At 41.6% G+C, this 23,057-nt stretch overlaps 1 protein-coding gene across 2 annotated transcripts in view; it reads left to right on the top strand.

The window, feature by feature from the left end:
- The first annotated feature begins 15,365 nt into the window (after positions 1-15,365).
- Positions 15,366-23,057, top strand: part of LOC126262934 (protein Mo25) — a 40,222-nt gene continuing 32,530 nt past the window's right edge. The window contains exons 1-4 of one of the 2 annotated variants that reach the window (XM_049959868.1): positions 15,366-15,452; positions 16,079-16,245; positions 18,675-18,842; positions 18,923-19,041. In XM_049959868.1, the coding sequence (XP_049815825.1) occupies positions 16,144-16,245; positions 18,675-18,842; positions 18,923-19,041 (389 nt within the window). In that variant the 5' untranslated portion in view covers positions 15,366-15,452; positions 16,079-16,143. The other variant, XM_049959867.1, reaches the window with a different exon arrangement.

The following is a 23,057-nucleotide window of genomic DNA, read 5'->3' as shown; positions in this document are numbered from 1 at the left end:
GTCGTAGAGGGAGACAAAGAGATGAATACACTAAGCAGATTCAGAAGGATGTAGGCTGCAGTAGGTACTGGGAGATGAAGAAGCTTGCACAGGATAGAGTAGCATGGAGAGCTGCATCAAACCAGTCTCCGGACTGAAGACCACAACAACAACAACAACAACAACAACAACAACATGGATTTTTGCATTATATGCGCATACAATATGCTTCAAATAGTCGCCCCACTGATGGTGATGAGAATCCACATAAAAACTCAGCATCTTCCCGAATGTTCTGTGTACCTGTTCTGTCCTTCCGTTGGACTGTGGATGCAATGAGCTCGTCCTCAACTTCTTTACATTCAACAATTTGCACAGTTCCTTCATTAAATTCGACATGAAGTTGATCCCTTGATCAGTAATTATTGTCTATGGTACACCAAACGTCAAAATCAAGTTGTACACTAATGCTTGCGTGACCATTGCTGCCTGTTGATTTGGCATAGCCACCATCTCCACATACCTTGAAAAATGGTCTGTTATTGTCAGAACTAATCTGTTCCCTGAAGGTCCTAAGACATCGACCCCCAACAAAGAAAATGGACATGTCGCTTCCGGCAATCGTTGTAACTGTAGCTGTTTCCGACTCCAATCTGCTCTCTGCGTGCATGGTATGCAATTCTTGACATACTGATCCACATCAGCTTTCCTAACTCTCCACCAATACCTCTCCGCCACTCTCCTATTCGTCGCTCTACACCCTCCATGACCAGATAACACGTGATCATGTGCTTCCTTTAAAACTTCGTCGCTCAACTTCGCTGACACCACTACCCTTGGCCCTAACTTCGTTTCTCTGCACAGAAGACTGTCACACATATTAAATTGTGGCTTTGTCCGATACAATTTACAATCGTTGTCTGCATTCTGTAATTCTTACCATACTGCTAGGTCATAACCTATGACTTCTACTTTTGCCACCTTCATACTTAGTGATCCGCAATACCGTGCTTCTTCCCAGGCTTGTGCACCACCTCGTAGTCGAATTCACTAACCTTCACAGCCCATCTAGTGAGTCTAGTGGACGGATCCTTCAACCCCAACAACCACTTCAATGCAGCATGATCTGTCACTATCCGAAATCTTCTCCCATATAAATAACAGTAAAAATGTGTCATTCCATAGATTACGCTAAACATCTCTCTCTCAGTTGTTGAGTAACTCCTCTCTGCTGAATTCAACTGCCTAGACGCATAGGCTACAGGATGTTCTTTCCCGCCGGCCTGTGTGGCCGTGCGGTTCTGTGCGCTACAGTCTGGAACCGCTCGACCGCTACGGTCGCAAGTTCGAATCCTGCCTCGGGCATGGATGTGTGTGATGTCCTTAGGTTAGTTAGGTTTAAATAGTTCTAAGTTCTAGGGAACTGTTGACCTCAGAAGTTAAATCCCATAGTGCTCAGAGCCATTTGAACCATTCTGTTCTTTCCCATCAATTTCCTGACTAAGAACACACCCTAATGCTTGATTCGATGCATCGCATGCTAGTATAAACTCCTTTTCAAAATCTGGAAACACAAAAACCGTACTTGATGTTAACACTTCTTTTAGTTTGTCAAACGCTTTCTGACACTCTTCTGTCCACCCAAATTTCACAACCTTCCGTAACAATCGCGTTAACGGCTGTGCTAAATCTGCAAAACCCTTCAAGAACTTTCGATAGAAATTGCAAATTCCGATGAATAACTGCGCTTCCTTAACTGTTTTCGGTTCCTGAAAATCCCTTACAGCCTGTACCAACATCGGATCTGTTCGCACTCCGACCTTACTTGTAATATGACCCAAATACTGTATATTACTTCTTCTAATGCAAAATGACACTTCTCCAGGCTCAACCTCAAAACATGCTGCTCTTAACCTCATAAAGACTTCCCTTAACCGCAGTCTATTTTGCTCTGTACTACTTGAAAACACTATAATGTCATCCAAATAGACCTGACACTGCCGTGGTTTCAAACCCCTCAAGACACTGTCTAGCAACCTCTGAAACGTTACCGGAGCGTTTTTCAAGCCGAATGGCATTCTAATGTACCGGTAATTGCCTCCAGGAGTAGAGAAAGCAGTTTTGGATGACCATCTGGAGCCACCTCTAACTGATGATAACGACTTGTCGAATCCATCGTAGAAAAGTATTGGCACTGTCCTAAGTGATCCAAAGTCTCTGATATCTTTATAATGGGGTATGCGTCAATTATTGTCTTATTATTGAGGTATCGGTAGTCACAACAGAACTTGTATTTTTAGTTCCATCCATAGATGTTTTTAGGTACAACGACAATGCCCACTTCCCAGCAACTATTACTATGCTCTATAATACTGATCATCAATGAAATCCTCCACAATCGGCTGCAAATACCTCGTTATTCTGTATGGTTTACGGTAAACAGGTGCTTCATTCCTTGCTGATATCCTATGTCGAACTAATGGAGTTTCTGGTAATGGTCCTAGTGGAAAAAACAAATCCTAAAATTCTCACAATATCCTTCCATATGCTCTCTATCTTTGTCTTTAAAATGTTTAATTTTGTCACACAATGCAGTTCTATCGGCAGTTAGTGACTGATCGCTTCGCCTACTTCTCGAGCAGTCTTCGTCATCTGGCACATCCAAATTTGCTACTAAAACTCCTTTCCTCAAATTAGCGTCTACAGCGCTAAAATTATGCACGTTCACGGGAACTACTCTCCCATCGTTCCCCTCCCGTACGCGTGCAACACTATGTTTCACAAAACAACCCAATGGACCCAAAACTTCATTTCCTCCCATGGTTCAATAACACATACTGTACCCACAGGTAGATTTGACTCCACACTTACCCAAAGCGACTCCCCGGTGCCACTAGACACAAACTCATGCGAATTAAGCCTTAATGCTAATGTACGTGGTTCAGTTGGTTTGTTCATTAGGTTGAATGCTCCTCGCGACAGCTCTGCATCGACAACAGTTTCCCCTAGCTGAAATAACATTCCACCAAGTTCCACAATTCGTTGTCCAAGGTCAATTTTGACATGATGTTGATGCAAGAAATCTACTCCTAGGATCACGTCGTAGCCCTCGCTTACCCATGGTACTACCTCCATGCATGCATTAAATCGGAATTTCTCTGTTAGAAAGTCAACAGTCACATACCCCAAAGGCGTGACCTCGTTACCCTCCACTCCACGCAGCCTATAACGTGGTGGGTCTAGCTTTCTCCGTCCCATTATATCCCTAGTAACTACTGACACTTGCACCCCTGTGTCCAACAAAATCTTGAACTTTTTAGTTCTTATGGATCCTACCACTGAACATTCCACCTCTACATAAGTATTCGTAGCATTGAAATTAAACAGGAGCTCCATTAGATGGGTCTTGGGCCTCCTCTGCCGTTTAACGCTTGTCCACCTCTCCTATCTCCACTTCTCCATCCTCCCCGCTGCCGATTTCCACCCCTTCCTTTATTCCTCGGTGGCTGGGTACATTGCCTCTGCACATGTCCCGTACGACCACACTTAAAACATTTCACACCCGCTGTAAACACTGTTTGTCTCTTGCGTACCCCTGTTGCCACGTCTATTTCCTCACATTGAATTGCCAGATGAATGTAGGGTGACCAGATGCAATTGTTTAAAAAGGAGGACAAACAGCTTCAAAAAGGAGGACAAAGGAAGAAAAAAGAGGACACATAAAACGGGTCAACTGCAGATGAGGATACCACCCGTCAGCTTTTGAGAAGTCACGTGACTGCCGGGAATTACCGGTAAAACTAGTATTTAATTGTTACTGATGGTCAGGTGGTGTTCAACTGAGCAATATAAAAAAAATTAAAAACATTGATTGTGGTGACAGTGTGGCCACAATTGTTTTTTATGTCAACAAGACGGAATTGCTTACAAAGCGAAAGACGTAAGACCACCGCAACCAACATCCGAATAGAAATACATTGAATGACTATGAAACAATGAAATAAAAAGATGACAGTTAATCTGTCGAGTTATTTCTTACCTTTATTGGCCACTGAGACGTACGTTCCAGCCCCACATATCTTACATTCCGCTTCAAATTCATCTCTCCCTTTCTTGAAAGCCGGATATTTGCAGGAAAGGGCATGAGAAAATGTACACTTTCGTTTAGGCATAGCCAAATATTTTACGTAACTCGCTCGGTTAAACATTACATTCACAAACCACACGTGCACTACAGGAAGCCAAGCCAATACAAAGCGAAGATACGAAACGAAAATTTTAAATAATGGATATTTGCATTCGCTTATAGGTCGATCAACGATAATATCGACGATCCTGCTGCCACCTACTAACACCGCCTTCATGCGAGTTTATCACGAAGGCTCTGCGAATAGTTAAAGTATTTAAGAAAAGAGCAATAGAGCGGGACGAATTGTAAATTTAACTTTGCGAAAAAGCCGGACACTGTAAAAATCCGCCCGGACCCCGGACAAAGAGCTAAAAAGTAGGACACGTCCGGATTAATCCGGACGTCTGGTCACCCTAGATGAATGGCTGAATACAAATCTTTCGGAGTCCCTTCACGCACTTTCCGTGAAATAATAGCCGATAACCCTCTCACAAATACATCAAGTGCCCTTTGCTCGCCCTCCCGCAACAGAACACCATTCACTTCATCGCTCTGACCCAACTTGTGAGTATACTCATTAATTTCTCTTATCCTGTCCGCAAAATTCTCCATCATCTCCCACTGTCTCTTTGACACTGCACTTAACCTCTCTCTAAAGTACCGAGCGCTATTCTGCCTTTTGTACCTCTTTAAAAGGCCTTCCTTTAACTGCTTAAACTGTCCTGCCTTCCTTAAGGCCTCAGAACATCTTACATACGTTTTTGCTTCACCTGTTAATCTAATCTTGGCTATATGTAACAACTGCTCATCAGACTAACCATTCATCACCGCTGAAGTCTCCAAGTCCTCCACAAACGAACGCACATCCTCAGATGCCTTGCCAGAAAACGGAATAATCAAACTCACAGCAGCTGGATAAATCTCCTGAACCCTAGGCTACAATGACTGATCAGATGCAGTTTCCCGTGCACCTCTAGACGTTAATTCATTTCTCAACTGCATATTGTCTGCTGTCAATTGAGCTACTTTTTCCAACAAAATCCGTACCGCTTCTGGTTCCGACACACCTTGCGTCCCTGAATCTGCCATTGTGTTGCTTTCGTTCCCAATTAGTCCCAAAACAAAACATTTAAGTACAAGAATAACCCGACTCCCTACACCTCAGTATCATCATACTCAAACCAATACAAAAGTAATTAAAATAAAAAAAATAGGTTAGAAAATTTGAAAAGGGAAATGGATAGGTTAAAGTTAGATATAGTGGGAATTAGTGAAGTTCGGTGGAAGGAGGAACAAGACTTCTGGTCAGGTGACTACAGGGTTATAAACACAAAGTCAAATAGGGGTAATGCAGGAGTAGGTTTAATAATGAATAGGAAAATAGGAACGCGGGTAAGCTACTACAAACAGCTTAGTGAACGCATTATTGTGGCCAAGATAGATACGAAGCCCACACCTACTACAGTAGTACAAGTTTATATGCCAAATAGCTCTGCAGATGAAGAAGAAATTGAAGAAATGTATGATGAAATAAAAGAAATTATTCAGATAGTGAAGGGAGACGAAAATTTAATAGTCATGGGTGACTGGAATTCGAGTGTAGGGAAAGGGAGAGAAGGAAACGTAGTAGGTGAATATGGATTGGGGCTAAGGAATGAAAGAGGAAGCCGCCTGGTAGAATTTTGCACAGAGCACAACTTAATCATAGCTAATACTTGGTTTAAGAATCATGTTAGAAGGTTGTATACATGGAAGAACCCTGGAGATACTAAAAGGTATCAGATAGATTATATAATGGTAAGACAGAGATTTAGGAACCAGGTTTTAAATTGTAAGACATTTCCAGGGGCAGATGTGGACTCTGACCACAATCTATTGGTTATGACCTGTAGATTAAAACTGAAGAAACTGCAAAAAGGTGGGAATTTAAGGAGATGGGACCTGGATAAACTGAAAGAACCAGAGGTTGTACAGAGTTTCAGGGAGAGCATAAGGGAACAATTGACGGGAATGGGGGAAAGAAATACAGTAGAAGAAGAATGGGTAGCTTTGAGGGATGAAGTAGTGAAGGCAGCAGAGGATCAAGTAGGTAAAAAGACGAGGGCTAGTAGAAATCCTTGGGTAACAGAAGAAATATTGAATTTAATTGATGAAAGGAGAAAATATAAAAATGCAGTAAATGAAGCAGGCAAAAAGGAATACAAACGTCTCAAAAATGAGATCGACAGGAAGTGCAAAATGGCTAAGCAGGGATGGCTAGAGGACAAATGTAAGGATGTAGAGGCTTATCTCACTAGGGGTAAGATAGATACTGCCTACAGGAAAATTAAAGAGACCTTTGGAGATAAGAGAACCACTTGTATGAACATCAAGAGCTCAGATGGAAACCCAGTTCTAAGCAAAGAAGGGAAAGCAGAAAGGTGGAAGGAGTATATAGAGGGTCTATACAAGGGCGATGTACTTGAGGACAATATTATGGAAATGGAAGAGGATGTAGATGAAGATGAAATGGGAGATACGGTACTGCGTGAAGAATTTGACAGAGCACTGAAAGACCTGAGTCGAAACAAGGCCCCCGGAGTAGACAACATTCCATTGGAACTACTGACGGCTTTGGGAGAGCCAGCCCTGACGAAACTCTACCATCTGGTAAGCAAGATGTATGAAACAGGCGAAATACCCTCAGACTTCAAGAAGAATATAATAATTCCAATTCCAAAGAAAGCAGGTGTTGACAGATGTGAGAATTACCGGACAATCAGTTTAATAAGCCACAGCTGCAAAATACTAACACGAATTCTTTACAGACGAATGGAAAAACTAGTAGAAGCCGACCTCGGGGAAGATCAGTTTGGATTCCGTAGAAATACTGGAACACGTGAGGCAATACTGACCTTACGACTTATCTTAGAAGAAAGATTAAGGAAAGGCAAACCTACGTTTCTAGCATTTGTAGACTTAGAGAAAGCTTTTGACAATGTTGACTGGAATACTCTCTTTCAAATTCTAAAGGTGGCAGGGGTAAAATACAGGGAGCGAAAGGCTATTTACAATTTGTACAGAAACCAGATGGCAGTTATAAGAGTCGAGGGGCATGAAAGGGAAGCAGTGGTTGGGAAGGGAGTAAGACAGGGTTGTAGCCTCTCCCCGATGTTATTCAATCTGTATATTGAGCAAGCAGTAAAGGAAACAAAAGAAAAATTCGGAGTAGGTATTAAAATCCATGGAGAAGAAATAAAAACGTTGAGGTTCGCCGATGACATTGTAATTCTGTCAGAGACACCAAAGGACTTCGAAGAGCAGTTGAACGGAATGGACAGTGTCTTGAAAGGAGGGTATAAGATGAACATCAACAAAAGCAAAACGAGGATAATGGAATGTAGTCGAATTAAGTCGGCTGATGTTGAAGGTATTAGATTAGGAAATGAGACACTTAAAGTAGTAAAGGAGTTTTGCTATTTGGGGAGCAAAATAACTGATGATGGTCGAAGTAGAGAGGATATAAAATGTAGACTGGCAATGGCAAGGAAAGCGTTTCTGAAGAAGAGAAATTTGTTAACATCGAGTATAGATTTAAGTGTCAGGAAGTCTTTTCTGAAAGTATTTGTATGGAGTGTAGCCATGTATGGAAGTGAAACATGGACGATAAATAGTTTGGACAAGAAGAGAATAGAAGCTTTCGAAATGTGGTGCTACAGAAGAATGCTGAAGATTAGATGGGTAGATCACATAACTAATGAGGAGGTACTGAATAGGATTGGGGAGAAGAGGAGTTTGTGGCACAACTTGACCAGAAGAAGGGATCGGTTGGTAGGACATGTTCTGAGGCATCAAGGGATCACCAATTTAGTATTGGAGGGCAGCGTGGAGGGTAAAAATCGTAGGGGGAGACCAAGAGATGCATACACTAAGCAGATTCAGAAGGATGTAGGTTGCAGTAGGTACTGGGAGATGAAGAAGCTTGCACAGGATAGAGTAGCATGGAGAGCTGCATCAAACCAGTCTCAGGACTGAAGACCACAACAACATCAACAATGAAAAAAATCTTACTGCCTCAAATACACCAACACTTACTCTGACAACAAAACATACTATGCCCACGCAAAACATCTACAATGGCCTGCCATGAGCCATACTCAAAAACACAAAAATAAAGAAAACGTCCAACACTCAAAAGAAAACTGGTCTTAACTCACCACATCTTGTGAATGTATTGGGGGCGGTGGTCTCGAACGTCGTACTAGACAGACAATGTCGGCTATTCTGATACCAAATGTACTGTAAACTTCTGCCTCTGAAAATACCAAGAGGGAAGAGGTATAAGGCACCATATTAAGACTCATCCAAGCTTTCCGAGTGATTCATTGTTTCCAACTACAGTGCCGTGCGCCTCTCGGTCTGCGTCACTGGGTCCTGCAATGCTGAGGACACCATTTCACTGTCTGCAAAATGGCTTGGCATGGAATGGCTGCCTCAGCGACCCATTCACGCACTGTTTGTCAGCCTTGTACGCCAGTGGAGAGCAGTGTCTTCAGGATGCTGGCAGTTGACTCAGCTGTCTGCGTCTCTGCCGACTCAGCGCCACTCGGTGTGAGCTGCAAGCAGCCAACTACGTGCTTCTTACTAGCACGGCTGAGATCGAGGCGACAAAGAAGCACCCACCATCAAGAGTCCTAATCTACGACCCTCGCCTCAGGATGCCTCCAGCATATGTTGCAAGCCAGGACGACTGCCTATGGGTAGCGAGCCGTGGAGTGGCCCACCGCTGGCTGGCTATGGACGCCACGTTGGCCTCAGGGGTCGAATCAGCTACCCGCCCTGGACTGGAACGCTGGTGCCCCATCTGCTGCTTCGTGTAGCTGGTGGTGTGACATGCCCGCCATCCAGGAGAGCTGCCACACTTGAATGAATCTCGTTAGAAACTCGCACCTAATTATACACGGCTGTGCACCTCTGTTTTGATATCGCGTCGCTTCGCGTCTCATACTCATAACACGCTAGGTTGGTCAGTGGACCCCCCTGCCTGTAATTTGCGACATGCAAAACTGCTACTTACACACTTTCAGCACTTTGACGGCCCTGTGGCCTCTATTCTACTTAGCTACTGTTGGTACGCATAACTCACTGCAATCTGGCCCGCACCTGGCTGTAACTTGTGCTCAGAAAATTGCAAAAAACGAATTTTCCCTATCCTAAATGGTGGTGCCGCTACAGTTTGGTGGCTGAATAGGCTTGTGGACAGAATTGTGGTGAACAATAAATTGCTCGAATTTGCACAGGTCGGTGAACGTGAAAGAGCAGTGAGTCTGTGTGCATAATTATTGACAAAGTCTGATGCCAGCATGTTGCTGAGGAAGTCACCAGGCAGGCAGATTGGTTTGACATAGACGAGATTTGATGCTGCAGATTTCATATCATGCTCGATGGACCTATGGAGGACCAGATGGACGACTTACAGCGTTTCTGTCAAACGTTGCTATTCATGGGATCGAAAGGATACTTTTAACTGTCAGTGCAGACGCACTGTTAAACTATTCGCTGCCATGTGATAAGCCATATTTCAAATGTGCTTCATGCTGGACATGGCAGCGAATGCCTTAAACAGATAGGATTCAAAGTGCATGCGCTGGTCTGCAGTAACACGAAAGGGCAGTCTAAAACAAGTAATCCATCCATGCAAGAATGTGGTTGCGACTGTTACAGCAGTGATGTTGACTGTGGCAAAGACTTCAGACCTACGAATGAAGCTGTCGATGGCAATTAGGCAGTAAATATATCCTGTAGATGGCGATAAAGGTCCAACACTGTCGATATCTACAGGGTCGAACCACTGGTTAGGTGGGCAAATGTGCCAAGGGGTGCATTGACATGGCAAGTGATCTTATTCCACTGTGCATGCACAGGTGCACAAATGTCTTGCAATTTTTGTCGATATTTGGCCACAAAAAAGTTCGTTTGACAAAATTCTTCATATCTCGAACCTCCACATCAGAAAAATAGTGATGGATTGCAATTGGCTGTTTCCGGAAGAAGAATGGTCTTGGCTGCTGTGTGGAGACATCACAATACAATAACACGCATGGCAGTGGTACTTGAACATGACAAAGCTCCAGGTTAGATGGCGGTGTCAGCAAATCTTGGAGCTCCCTGTCGGATTGCTGAGCCAGAGCGAGTGCTTCATAATCAACTGCACCTGTAATCGCTTCTATGTGAGAGAGGACATCTGCTAGCACATTTAGTTCTCCCTCAAGTTGTACTATATCAGTCGAAAATTACATTATATATGGTAAGTGTAGCAGTTGATGCAGTGGCGATGCTGTGTCTGGTTTGTGATAGAAAGCATACATCAGTGGCTTGTGGCCGGTGATGAGCATGAAGTGTTGTCTTCCAGACATATGCCAGAGCTTCTTGACTGAAGAATATGCCACATACAACTTGTGATCATACATTAGCCAGCTCTGTTGCGATGGAGGTAGCTTCCAGCTGAAGAATGCTAAGGGCTGCCAATGCTAGTCTGCTTGTTTCTGAAGTGCAGCATCTATTGTGGTGACTAGCACATCAACCATTAAGGCATGTGGTCCGTGCGGGACAGGGTGTGCCGACAGCACATCTTCAGCAATACCAATCTTCATATTGTTAAAAGGTGTCCGAGCTTTGCCTGTCTATGGCAGTCAGGTCTCGCTGAGCTTCATAAAAGTTCATTCAGTGGAACAGTCGAGAGGGGTTGGTTGAGCATGAAATGACCATAGAAATTAGTGACGCTGAGGAATCGTCCAACTCACAGACAGTCACAAGCTGTGGGAAATTTTGCACCGCTTCTACCTTCTCCTGTGGCAGCTGCATTCCATTTGGCCTTGTTTGTGTAACCCAGTAAGCAGACTTCTGATACTCCAAAGAAAATCTTAGACGGATTTATGAGTAGGCCGTGTGAACAAAAATGGTAAAGATATAGCGTAAATGTTCCAGGTGCTCAGTTTCGGGACTGGACGTCACCAATACATCATTAATGTAAATGTAACGGAAGTCAAGGTCTCATGCAACTACAGCCATGAAACGCGGAATGTCTGAGCAGCATTGCACAGCACAAAATGAGTTCTCATAAATTCAGTGGCCAAACAGAATACACAGTTGTTTTACCTACATCTTCTGGAGCAAAGGGTGCTTGGTAAAACGCGCATAACAAACGTAAGTTGGAAAAACATACTTGCCATTCATATCAAATACAAAGTCTTCAGTGTGTGGGACCAGATAGCAATCACGAAATGTTCGATCATTGTGTTGCCAATAATTACTGCCATCCATTGGTCTTCTTGGGGACTGCATGTAGCATTGAAGCACAGCTACTGCTTGATAGGCGGCAGATTCCTTGCGCGAGTGTAAAGGAAAACTCTTGTTTTGCTACTTGTATCTTTCCTGGCGTCAGGTCACGAGGTCAAATGTGAATTTGCGGTCCTGTTGTACTAGCGCTTGTATAAGCAACTGGCGAGTTATCTCCGGGAACTGCTTGAGAAGTTCTATGTATGGAGAATCACCTGTGGTCATTTGCACAACAGTATTGTGCACACAGTGCACCCATCCATGGCTGGCAAAATTGCAGGCGGTGTCAAGCTGATGACGAAATGAAGGTCCGGCAGCAAGCTGTAAAATGATAGAACATCTGCAGCAACGCTAGGGTGCATCACATCTGCCACAATAAACTGCCATTCAGACTTGCGACATAGGCCTAAGTTTAGCAACAGTGTCATGCGAACATGTATTTGGATGGTAGAACCATTGCGGCAAAGAGACGACATTCATCACTACTGTGGTGAGGCAGACAGGAAGACGGATATGCTGATACGTCGGCTTCTGTAGCCATTAAGAACTCCATTTTCATACAAAACTTCATGACAAACAGTTGATAGCTGCCATTCAGAAAGCCAATCACCGTCATTACCTACCTCCAGATGCGTTTCTCATCTCACACAGAGGATTGAATTTTAACGTTTCAGAGTCAAACCAACTGCGGTACCAGCAAAAAAATGGCTCTGAGCACTATGGGACTTAACGTCTGAGGTCATCAGTCCCCTAGAACTTAGAACTACTTAAACCTAACTAACCTAAGGACATCACACACATCCATGCCAGAGGCAGGATTCGAACCTGCGACCGTAGCGGTCGCGCGGTTCCAGACTGTAGCGCCTAGATCCGCTCGGCCACCCCGGCCGGCTGTAACAGCAAAACTTTGTGGCCAAGATCGATAGGCTGCATTTTCTCGGTGGGTAGTGGAGTCATGGCTGGCGACTGGAATGCTTTGTTCGCAGAGCAGCGACTTGCGCTGTAGGTTCAGCGATTTGCACCTGTAATTATGTGATTGTATCATCCAGGTGTCAGCCAGAAGCTGCAACATCTGTGGATGGGTACATTTCTGCAATGCGATCTGCAGTTTGTCTTAGCACATCGAGATCGCTGGTGTGCACTGTGAATATCTTTTGCACATCTGGCACATGTCGGCCAGATGTTCTGTGGGATATCCTCGTTGACAGTGCTACTTGCTAATGTCCGTAGCTGGCACATTTACTGTGAGGGAATGTGGTCACCTAACTCCTCAGTATGCAGCAATATCTCTATACGCTTTACTTTGGAATGTGACAGGCAAATGATCAGGACGTTCATGAGGGTCAAATACTGGTGGGCGCTTGGTGGAAAAGCCAAAATGTCTTACACTTCCATAGCCACATCTTCGTTTAACACATTGACAATGTAACTGTACTTGGTTTCATCAGCGGTGACATTAGCTAGCATGCTGGAGCTGTGCAAACCACAAGACTGGGTTTTGGTGCCAGAATGGTGGCAGGTTGACCATAACCCTGTTAATCAGTGAGATTGGAGGCACATCAATAGATGGTGGCGGATCCGACATTGCAAAACTATGATTCAGTACAAGGACAGTACGTGGTATGAGCAGTTGATTTGTAGCTCACATTTGGGATGCAACTGCGATTCAGACTGCAGATGGCGCACTGTATGGTTGGTGCTAGTGGTTCATGTTTGACGTTGGAAACTGAACCATATAAAACGTCGATGAACTCCAGGGATCACTTTGGCTACCGCCAGATATTACGTCGATTGTCATCTGGGATCATCAGGATCATTCCAAGGGTCACCAAAAATATTGCAATTTAGAATAAATCTGCTTTACTGCAACATTTAATAAAACAGCATGCAAAAGCGAAAAACAGTCTAAAAATATAAAGTGAGTATCAATAAGGGAACAATTATAAAACCCAAGAATAAATAAACAGCAGCATATACAATTTGCATCCTCAGCATATCTGATATACGATGCACAATCACTACACTGCTAAGTGATTTTGGAAATCAATCCAATCAAGCAACAAAACTCTATATGGATAATCAGAGGGCAATCTTGAATTTCATAAGAGATCAAGACACATTGATATCCAATATCATTTCATGAAAGCATGAGGAAGAAGCGAACATTATCGAATATTTTCTTAATGAAAAACAGGATGTGGATATTTTCACCAAACCCTTGAGCAAAGGTAGGTTTGTGATGTTGCACGGAACTATGAACATTATCAAAAATAGATTGTAAGATGCTCAAACAGTGGGAGTGTTGAAACTGAAGGTTTTTTTTTTTTTTTTCGCTCCAAAAATCTCCCCACCTAACAAGTTGCTGGCGTTACAGTCACCTTTATTTTAATATTCCTTGTGTTTGGCCCCCTTTTTTTATCCATTACTTGTCCATCATTTAACACACTTTTCCTTGTATTAAGACATAATAAAAGTTGTTCCATTATTTTCGTGTGTCTGAATTTGAATTCGATAATCCTTAATATGTTTGGGGTTTATTCTACTTAGTTTTCTCATAGCTGTGTTTGTTTCCAAACACTGTCTTCCACCAGAGGCACAATTTTATGAGCAGCATCCTCAAAATCATCTCACTTTTTAAAATTATTCTAAGATTACAGACACAGATACAGGAGTCATGTAGTGGAATCGAAATACCGTTAGTACCATTTTGAAAAGACGATCTTAGGAAAAATATCTTTAGTGAAAGAGGATGGATACGAGGACATAGCACCTTCTAAGATCCGTGAGATTTGACGATGATGGATGAGATGATAAGTTTCACTGAGTAAAACTTCCTGTTAACTCTGTAGTAAGTTTCAAAATCAAGATTGTTTAATATAACCAAGTGACGTCACACTTTTGAAGCCTTTTAAAATGTAGGTAACAAACAATACTGTACAAGTAGGAATTATACTTACAGCTCTATTGACTGATGTGAAAGAAAAGGGTTCCCCTACTTATTATTTACTTATGCCTCCTTAGACAATTCAGCGTAACAGCATCAGACATGTCACACGCATTACAGAAATAGTATAAACATATACGAAACATACAAAGAAAGATAGGATTAGATAAGGATGGAGAAGGAAGTCGGCCATGATCGTATCACTGTAATCACTCCAAACCGGTATTCACCATAGCAGTTTTGGAAAACCATGGAAAACCCAACTCCTCCCGAATATGAGTTCGGGGCATTAACATTTGGTTAGCCACCTCGCCCGGTACGTGATGGGAAGGGAAACGACATATGTATAGTCTACAAGGAGACTTAACAAATATAATCAGTGATACAACTAGAATGTGAAACTTTGATATACCGTAATACACTTCAGAAAAAAAAAATGAAAACACATGGACACATTATATAACGTGCTGAAAAGTATGGAACACGAACTCCTGCCAATACAAACAACTTAATGTTCCTTCACATAGGTAGGCCTACTATTATATTAAAGTCTCTGCGTGTATTTTATATGATTCGTCTTTAGTTTTTCATCTTGATAGAATGAATTATTTTGGTGATTTCCCGTTATAATTTGTAGACGAAATGTTGTTGTAAAGAGGTCTATGAACAGCAATCGCATTTACAGCAAATTCAATGGCAAAAATATTTTCGATTTATAGCATTGTTAACTGTGTAGTATAGTTTATCCGATCCAAACAAATTGAATTTAACTCAGCATTCTTGCCGTTAAGGAGTTAAACGGGAAAGATGGAAAGGAGTTAACGTCTTATATCAGAGTTATCAGGCTGTTGTAATTACACCATTTCTCGTGAAATATACATCCCGATTAAGACAAGAGTCTGCGGTTCTCTTATACAGCTCCAGACATGAATGAAACAGGAAACTGTATTACATTTGGAAAACTGCCACACCTCCGTCGCCAATGTGTGCTATTGTATCCTTACTTTCGTTGTCAGAACTTGTCATTTGGTCGTGTTATTATTGATAATATCTTTGAATCCCAGAGATGGTAAAATATATCAGGTGAGCTCGGAAATTTTCCTGCCATAAAGAAGTGTATGTTACACTTATTATGAATTAATTTGATAATCGTGACGTAAAGCTGCAAGACGTTGTACCTACGTTTCTATGGGATAGTATTTCGTTGTGTAATAGACAATAAAGTGGGCGCTGACTATCCGAAGGTCGAAGGATTTAATGTCTCAGTTCATTTGGTAAACGATTCGTGTTTTATTGTCAGCTAGTTACTGAATTTGTAGCATGACTTATTGTACGTAAAGTGCCGCAGAAATTATATCTGACTTCGAGGAAGTTTACGTTCTGAGTTGAAATATTTGTGAAGTCTGGACAATTACGTTTTTATACAAGACAACCAGTGTTAAATGTGTGTGCAGCGTAAGAGAACAAACTCCAGGTAAAGTGCAGAGAGCGAGTAATGGTGAAACAATTTCGTGATTCAGTGCTACATTGTATTGGAAAAAAAAAATACCAAAAACACGTGTTTCACATGTAATGATCTGTGATGCATTTAATGTTCTGTGATACAGTTAATGTCATGGTTGTAGCCCATTCTGTCAGAGGCGTTGAAAACCCCATGTTTCTTCTGTGACTTATAAAAGATACGACGTAATGTTCTGTTCCTCTCTCAGATTATAGGAAATCTGCTTCACATGCGGCTTAGAGTGTGATATATTGGGATACAAAACATTTTACAATGCCCTTGTTTGGTAAATCTCAGAAGAGCCCTGCAGAAGTAGTTAAGGCGTTAAAAGAAGCCGTCAATGCACTGGAACGAGGAGATAAAAAGGCTGAAAAAGTGAGTATTCGTAGAATTTGTTGTGTGTTTTAACTGTAAGTTGAGTATTGATGTAGGTTACTTTGCACGAAGTTGTTCGTTATGTGATAAGCCAATAGTCGAAGAGGGATGAGTGTTATATTATGGAATATGTGCGTATGTGTTGTTCTACTTTATAGTTTACCCGATAAAGAATATTCTTTGAAATCAGACGTTCATTCATGTGGTTTATACATAGACGCCACCTTCACATTTTTAAGTTAATTTTAGTAGTCGGAAATCAGTACTTTCTACTGCCACCTTTTAAGCTTAATCATCTTATGCTGTTAGGGCTTTATCATGGCACAGAACAAAGAAACAACATATCAAGTAGAATTTTACTATGTGGATAATATTGGCTGTCTCCTGAACTTCTAGTGTACAGTTTACATGTAAATCAGAAGTGGCGCCAACCAGGATGCTTTTCGTGTTTCGCACATAGGTTGCCTTTTTGTCAATTTGGTGTAGCTAATAAATCCCAAATTTTAGCTAAGGATTTTTAGGTCATTTGTTTTAGTACAGATAAGTTTCCATTATTCAGGAGCATACATCTTCAATACTCTTTTCCAACATCTGAAAGAAGTTTAACTTTCAATTTTGTATTTGGCCATCCCCCCCCCCCCCTCTTTCACTGACAAATGTCATTATCATCAAATAGGCCCTTAGGTCAAATCTTACTTATGTACATCTTCATTGCAGTAATGTGAACAGTGTAGGCCTAAAACACAAAACAAAACAGTATCACAAACGGCCAGTGTAGAAATCTTGAACCAGTACCTCCATGAGTAAACACTCTAATGGTGACGACAGCACATATATTCATCCATGATCTGAAATGCAGAAACTTTGCTTAACTTCAGAAATTCCACAAAAACATAGCACTTGAGTAGTTGGCCATCAGATCATTAAACTATAGGACCTTCATTGCCATATTGTCCCACATTCAGCATATGATGACATAAGAGTGAATTTCCTCATCAGAACATATACAAAGCAAAAACAAAATCTCCAACCATTAACAACACCGCAAACTAACAATTCGAAAGCCAAAAACCGATCTGTAGGCAATACTACTGACACTACAGCAACTCACTAACAAAGCTCCAAACACACAGTTCCAATATGAAGCATACAAGTAACATATCTGACAGACAGCGCTTCACCAGTCCAGTTGTGCAATAACACCACCCAAAAACATATCCAGAACATTGATATTCAACATGGGAGAGTGCCAGAATGTACTACAAAGCCCCTCTTCAACACACTCTAGTGCAGATACTCTGTCAATCTTAATGTCATAGTTCAAACCAACATCCAGTACTGCACTTTGTGGTTGACCAATTTTGTCCAGTCCAGACTCTTTTAATTGTTCCGGAGAGTTATGTCTTTCTTTCTTGGTTGCTAGTAATTGCAGTTGATAGAAACATAATAGTAAGATGCCTTCTGGCTGCTGGAGTTAGCAATATATTTCTAATGTTGCAGTTACTTTCCTTTTTCTAGGGTATGTCTAAAAGTAGTCTTTGGAAAATTCATAGGAATTTCGTTAGTACTAGCTTCCCTGTAGATATTTGTGTAAAACACTTTTATTTTGAAGGGTTCTGACATGTTTTCCAACAGCAGCTGTGCAATTCTTTCTATACTAACACAGGGCAAAATGCCTGTGTTTTCCACATGACCGTTCTGACACTATGCTTTTTCAAAGAGGTATTTTAACAAGTCCACTATCTTTTGGTACATGTATTATCTTGTCACTTTTATTTATCAGTGTTCACTGCCATTGCACTGAAGAAGAGGTGCAGGAGTTGGACAGATCTTGTAAGCACTGCACATACCATAAAATGTAAACTGTTTTAGGATTTTGCTGTTCACTGACAGAGATGGAAATCTGGCTCAACACCGATTCATTTTGGGTGTAAATAATCTCTTGTGTAGTTTTTGCTTATTTCTGGATAACGACTATGTACATTGAATTTACTGATGCTGTAGAGAATCAGATACACACAATGCTTGTGATCTGTGTGTTATGTTGTTGATATCAACTGGGTGTTGAACCTTGGGCTATCTTTCTTTGTACTTGTCCCTATCAGAAATGTTAGATATGTTAAACTGTAGCATTGAACAAGCAAAAAGTAGCATCGAATTATTAGGTCATAAGTAAACCTAGAGGCAACACTTTCCAGACAGTTTAAAAGACTAAAGTTTACACAGGAAATAACTTACGTAGAAGTATGCAGATATTTTCCAAAATTATATGCACTGAGAACTAGTTAAATGCAGTGTTTGGTAATATGACTGCCTATATTTCTTACATATTACCATGACTTTTAATTTTTATGTAGTGATATAAATATCACTCTTGTAGTTATTGTTTTCCATTCTTATTATTAAAACTAGACACTCTTTATTGTTAGGCACAAGAAGATGTCAGCAAGAATCTGGTACTCATTAAAAATATGCTGTATGGGACATCAGATGCAGAACCACAGACTGATATAATTGTTGCACAACTAGCTCAGGAACTGTATAACAGCAATTTACTACTTCTGCTGATTCAGAATTTGAATCGCATTGACTTTGAGGTAAGATCTTAACTCTGTTACTTCAATTAATGTCATTCTAGCACTTGACACTGGTCATTCTAAGTTTGTGTGTATTTTAGGGAAAGAAGGATGTCGCTCAAGTTTTCAATAACATACTACGTCGGCAGATTGGAACTAGGTCACCTACTGTGGAGTATATATGTACGAAGCCGGAAATACTTTTTACTCTTATGGCTGGGTAAGCGAGCACATTTTTTTTTTACTGTTTGTCACTTGATGTCTTATCATGCATTGTTTTGGAGTCTACACAGAAACGAGTAAATAGCTCAACATGGGAAGCAGATGGTTACAGGTTCAGCTACAATGCTTGTGTAAAACAATGACTTAAAAGCACGCGTTGTACCCAATGAAATTTTAAAAGGCACTGTAAAAAATTTGTGTTGCTGTACCTAATAAATATTGGATTTAGTCCTACATGTATTCTACATGTTATGGTGTGCTGTTGATCTGACTGATGTTAAAGTTCTGACAAGCAGCATTAAAATTATAAAACACGAGGAGAAATAATGAGTGTGAAAATTTAAGATGTGACTTCAGGCATTCTCTACAGATCTGTTGCAAATACGCTTCTTGGGTTTGCCACTGAGTAATACTGTGCGGATCCCTCAATGTTTCATTGTTACAATTGTTCAACATTTTCAGGTGGTAATAGCTGCTGTTAGCACTGCTGCAAGATGCAGCTGGAGATGATTGCATGGTGTGGTCAAAATTTAACAGCCCAGGAGCAAGAAGAGATACACTTGGGTGGGGAAGTGTTCATGGATGAAAAAGGTACATATGCGGCTCCCTACAGGGAGCCGGAGAGAGGCCGTCCGCTTTTGTGCAGTGGGCAATAACTGTTGCTGTGAGATGCTCCAGTGGTTAAAAATTGAATTATATCTGTGCAATGTGCTGTGTCTGGTCATGAACAGAGGTTCTTGTTTCTTTTGTTTTAATTTAATGGCAGCCAGTGGAGGAGTCAAAGCAGGGCTTAGTTAAAAACCAACTCCCTTTTAAGATTGTCTGCTGTGTGGCTGTGTGTGATCTCCTTAAAAACATAATCCCACAATGATGATGCTGAGGATAAAACTTCAGTTTACTTGTAAATTGTGATATCCTGTGTTCAGACAGTACTCCGTTAACATTGCATTATTAGCTTTGCTCAGGCATGTGTGATGATGGTGTTTAACACAACATTTTTGTATGATTAAATATATCTGCTCAGGGATCATATATACCATGAAACTTCCTGGTAGATTAACCTTTGTGCCGGGCCGAGACTAACTCGGGACCTTTGCCTTTCGCGGGCAAGTGCTCTACCAACTGAGCTACCCAAGCACAACTCACGCCCCGTCTTCACAGCTTTAATTCCGCCAGTACCTCGTATCCTACCTTCCAAACTTCGCAGAAGCTCTCCTGCATACCTTGCAGAACTTGCACTCCTGGAAGAAAGGATATTGCGGAGATGTTGCCAGAATGAAATGTTCACTCTTCTGCAGAGTGAAAATTTCATTCTGGAAACATCCCCTAGGCTGTGGCTAAGCCAAGTCCCTGCAATATACTTTCTTCCAGGAAAGTTCTGCGCGGAATTAAAGTTGTGAGGACGGGGCGTGAGCCGTGCTTGGGTAACTCAGTTGGTAGAGCACTTGCCCGCAAAAGGCAAAGGTTCAGAGGTCGAGTCTCGGCCTGGCACGCAGATACTCCGCTGCAGAGTGAAAATGTAATTCCATGTATACCATGTTTTCTAAACTCAAGATCTTCTTCATTAGAACACAAAAAGTTCCTCAGTTTTGCTGGTGGATGGAAAACGCACTTGGTGTCTTGTCTCTTGAGGATTTTTTCTATTCTTGTAGACATGCTGCCAAAATACCGTAAGAAGGCCATTGCAGCGGGTGTCTCCACATTTGATTTACATCCCTATATTGAACTTGCTTGGACTGGAACGGATTGCGTATCTCTGGCCAGAATCACTAGGTAGACTGGGGGATCTGAGGCCACCTGTGCTCTGTGTACCGGAAAGTGCAACACATTAACACAGAGTGCAGAGTGATGGCAGCTTGTGGCCCACCAATGTAACTCTGTGTGAGTCAGTTTACAGTAGGCACTATGTCGCAGCGCACAGTCTACTTTTCTTCTAACCATGACATTCAGGAATGGTAAGATGCTATCTTTTTCCACTTCCATGGTGAACTGAGTATTTGGATGGAGCGAGTTCAGATACTGGACAAACATAGGTAAGGGCTGTATTCTGTGAGGTCACAACACAAATGGATCACCTATATACAGCCAGAAGCAGACGGTGCCACAATAAAGGTACACCATTAAAACTAGCCACAGGATCTGACTGGTGCAGTTTGCCTCTTCATGCATCCTGTGAAGACCTCTGAATAGCAGATAAGATTGTTGCATTTGCCTGTGGTAAGAGGTTCCAATAGGGAAGTAAGATTTTTTGCCAAGAAATAAGTAAGCAGTGGCCTTCTTGCCATATTTTGGCAGCATGTGTTTGAGTAGAAAGAATCTTCATGAAGCGTTTTTGTCATCCACCAGCAAAATTCAGGAATTTGTTAAGTTTTATCAGAGATGATCTCGGCTTTATAAAACATGATGTAAGTAAGATCTTATGCCAATATGGGAAGTCTTAAATAGGGCAAACATGTCGAACTGTGCAAGAACACTCTGTGGAGTACCATTGTGATACATGCATGGGTCAACAAGATAAATTGGCTGACATACAGCTTCACATGTTTTACAAGAAGACTGATGATTTATCCTCAGCCTCAGTGTTTTTAAGTGGACGATACATATCCATACAGCAGACAGTCTCGTCAGCAGGAATGCTAGTTTTCAACTGAGCCCTGTCTGGAATCCAGCATTGGTGGCCATTACATTAAAACAGGACAACTACTACCTCTGATTCATGATCAGATGCAGTGCACTGCAGAGATTTAATTCACTTTTTAATGGCAGGAGCATCCAGCAGCACAGTCACTGCCCAATGCACACACTCACGAAAGGCCTCTCTTCAGCTCCCGGTAAGGGGCAAAATGTGTGTGTGTGTGTGTGTGTGTGTCCACCCATGCATATTTGTTGCTCATGGCCTGATAAATTTAAATGGGTGCTTCATTGAGCTTGAGTGCTTGGAAAAGGAGGCTTTGAAGGTCATGTTGCATCAACCAGCTCTCTGTTACATTCATCAATATGTGAGCAGCAAGTGACTGAAGTAGGTGGTGTTATTGTGTGTCTCGCCAGTTGCAAGGTACATTCTGTCATTTGCTTCCTGCCATTAGGAGTAGTTAATGCTGCCAAGATTCATCATAAATTGTCATGTATGGGGATGAGGAAAGGAGTGAAGGTATTATGGGGGTTATGAGTGATGACATTGGGTGGGAGTTCCAGAAGAATTCAAAGCTAGTTGTTGAGATGTGTATATTGGAAGTGGTAGAGGAAGATATTCAGAACAATAACTGAATTTTCTGTCAGTTCTTTGGATGTCGCTGATGAACTGTTGCGGCGTATTGGTGAAATTGTGCATGTGAGATGTCAGTTAAGTTTTCGAACTTTCCAAAGGTGTACCTCAGATTCCAGTGGCAGTAGTTTTTAACATTGTCAGAGAGATTTGGTTGCTATTAGTTTTTATGCATGGTGGGTACCAAAATGTGTAATATGCTCACAAAACTGAAAGAATGGGTTCAGTCTTGACAGTCCTTCAGCACTAAGTAGAGAGCAAGGAATTTCTGAACATGATTGCAACTGGAGACAAGATGAGTACAGTATGTGAATTTTGAAACTAAGGAAAAGTCCAAACAGGAGGAGCAAACTCATTCTCCCAAATAAGTGCAAAAAATTAAAGGAGATGTTGTTAAGAGTTTTGAACACATTTTCCGAGAGTAATGCTGGAGAATACTGTGACTGCACAGTTTCATTGTGCAACTTGTATGAAAATCAAAAATAAATCGAAAAGAAAGACAAGAGATGATTATCAAAGCAATCATTCTCCTTCATGACAATGTGTGACCCCTTAATACGAATTGAACAAAGGAAAATCTCAAACTTTTTGGCTAGCAAATTTTTCAAAATTCTCCTTATAGTCCCGACGTGGCATCAGATGACTTTAATCATCTTCAAGATGAAGGGTGGGCAGGCAGGCAGTGACCTCAAGGATGCTGTCAACATCTGACAGAAGCACTAGGTAGCACCATTTTTTGATGAAGGGAT

The sequence above is a fragment of the Schistocerca nitens genome, chromosome 6 (assembly GCF_023898315.1).
Source record: "Schistocerca nitens isolate TAMUIC-IGC-003100 chromosome 6, iqSchNite1.1, whole genome shotgun sequence".
In the NCBI taxonomy this organism is placed as follows: Eukaryota; Metazoa; Arthropoda; class Insecta; order Orthoptera; family Acrididae; genus Schistocerca; species Schistocerca nitens.
Note: the sequence above shows the minus strand (reverse complement) of the source record. Positions and strands in the feature narration are given on the sequence as shown.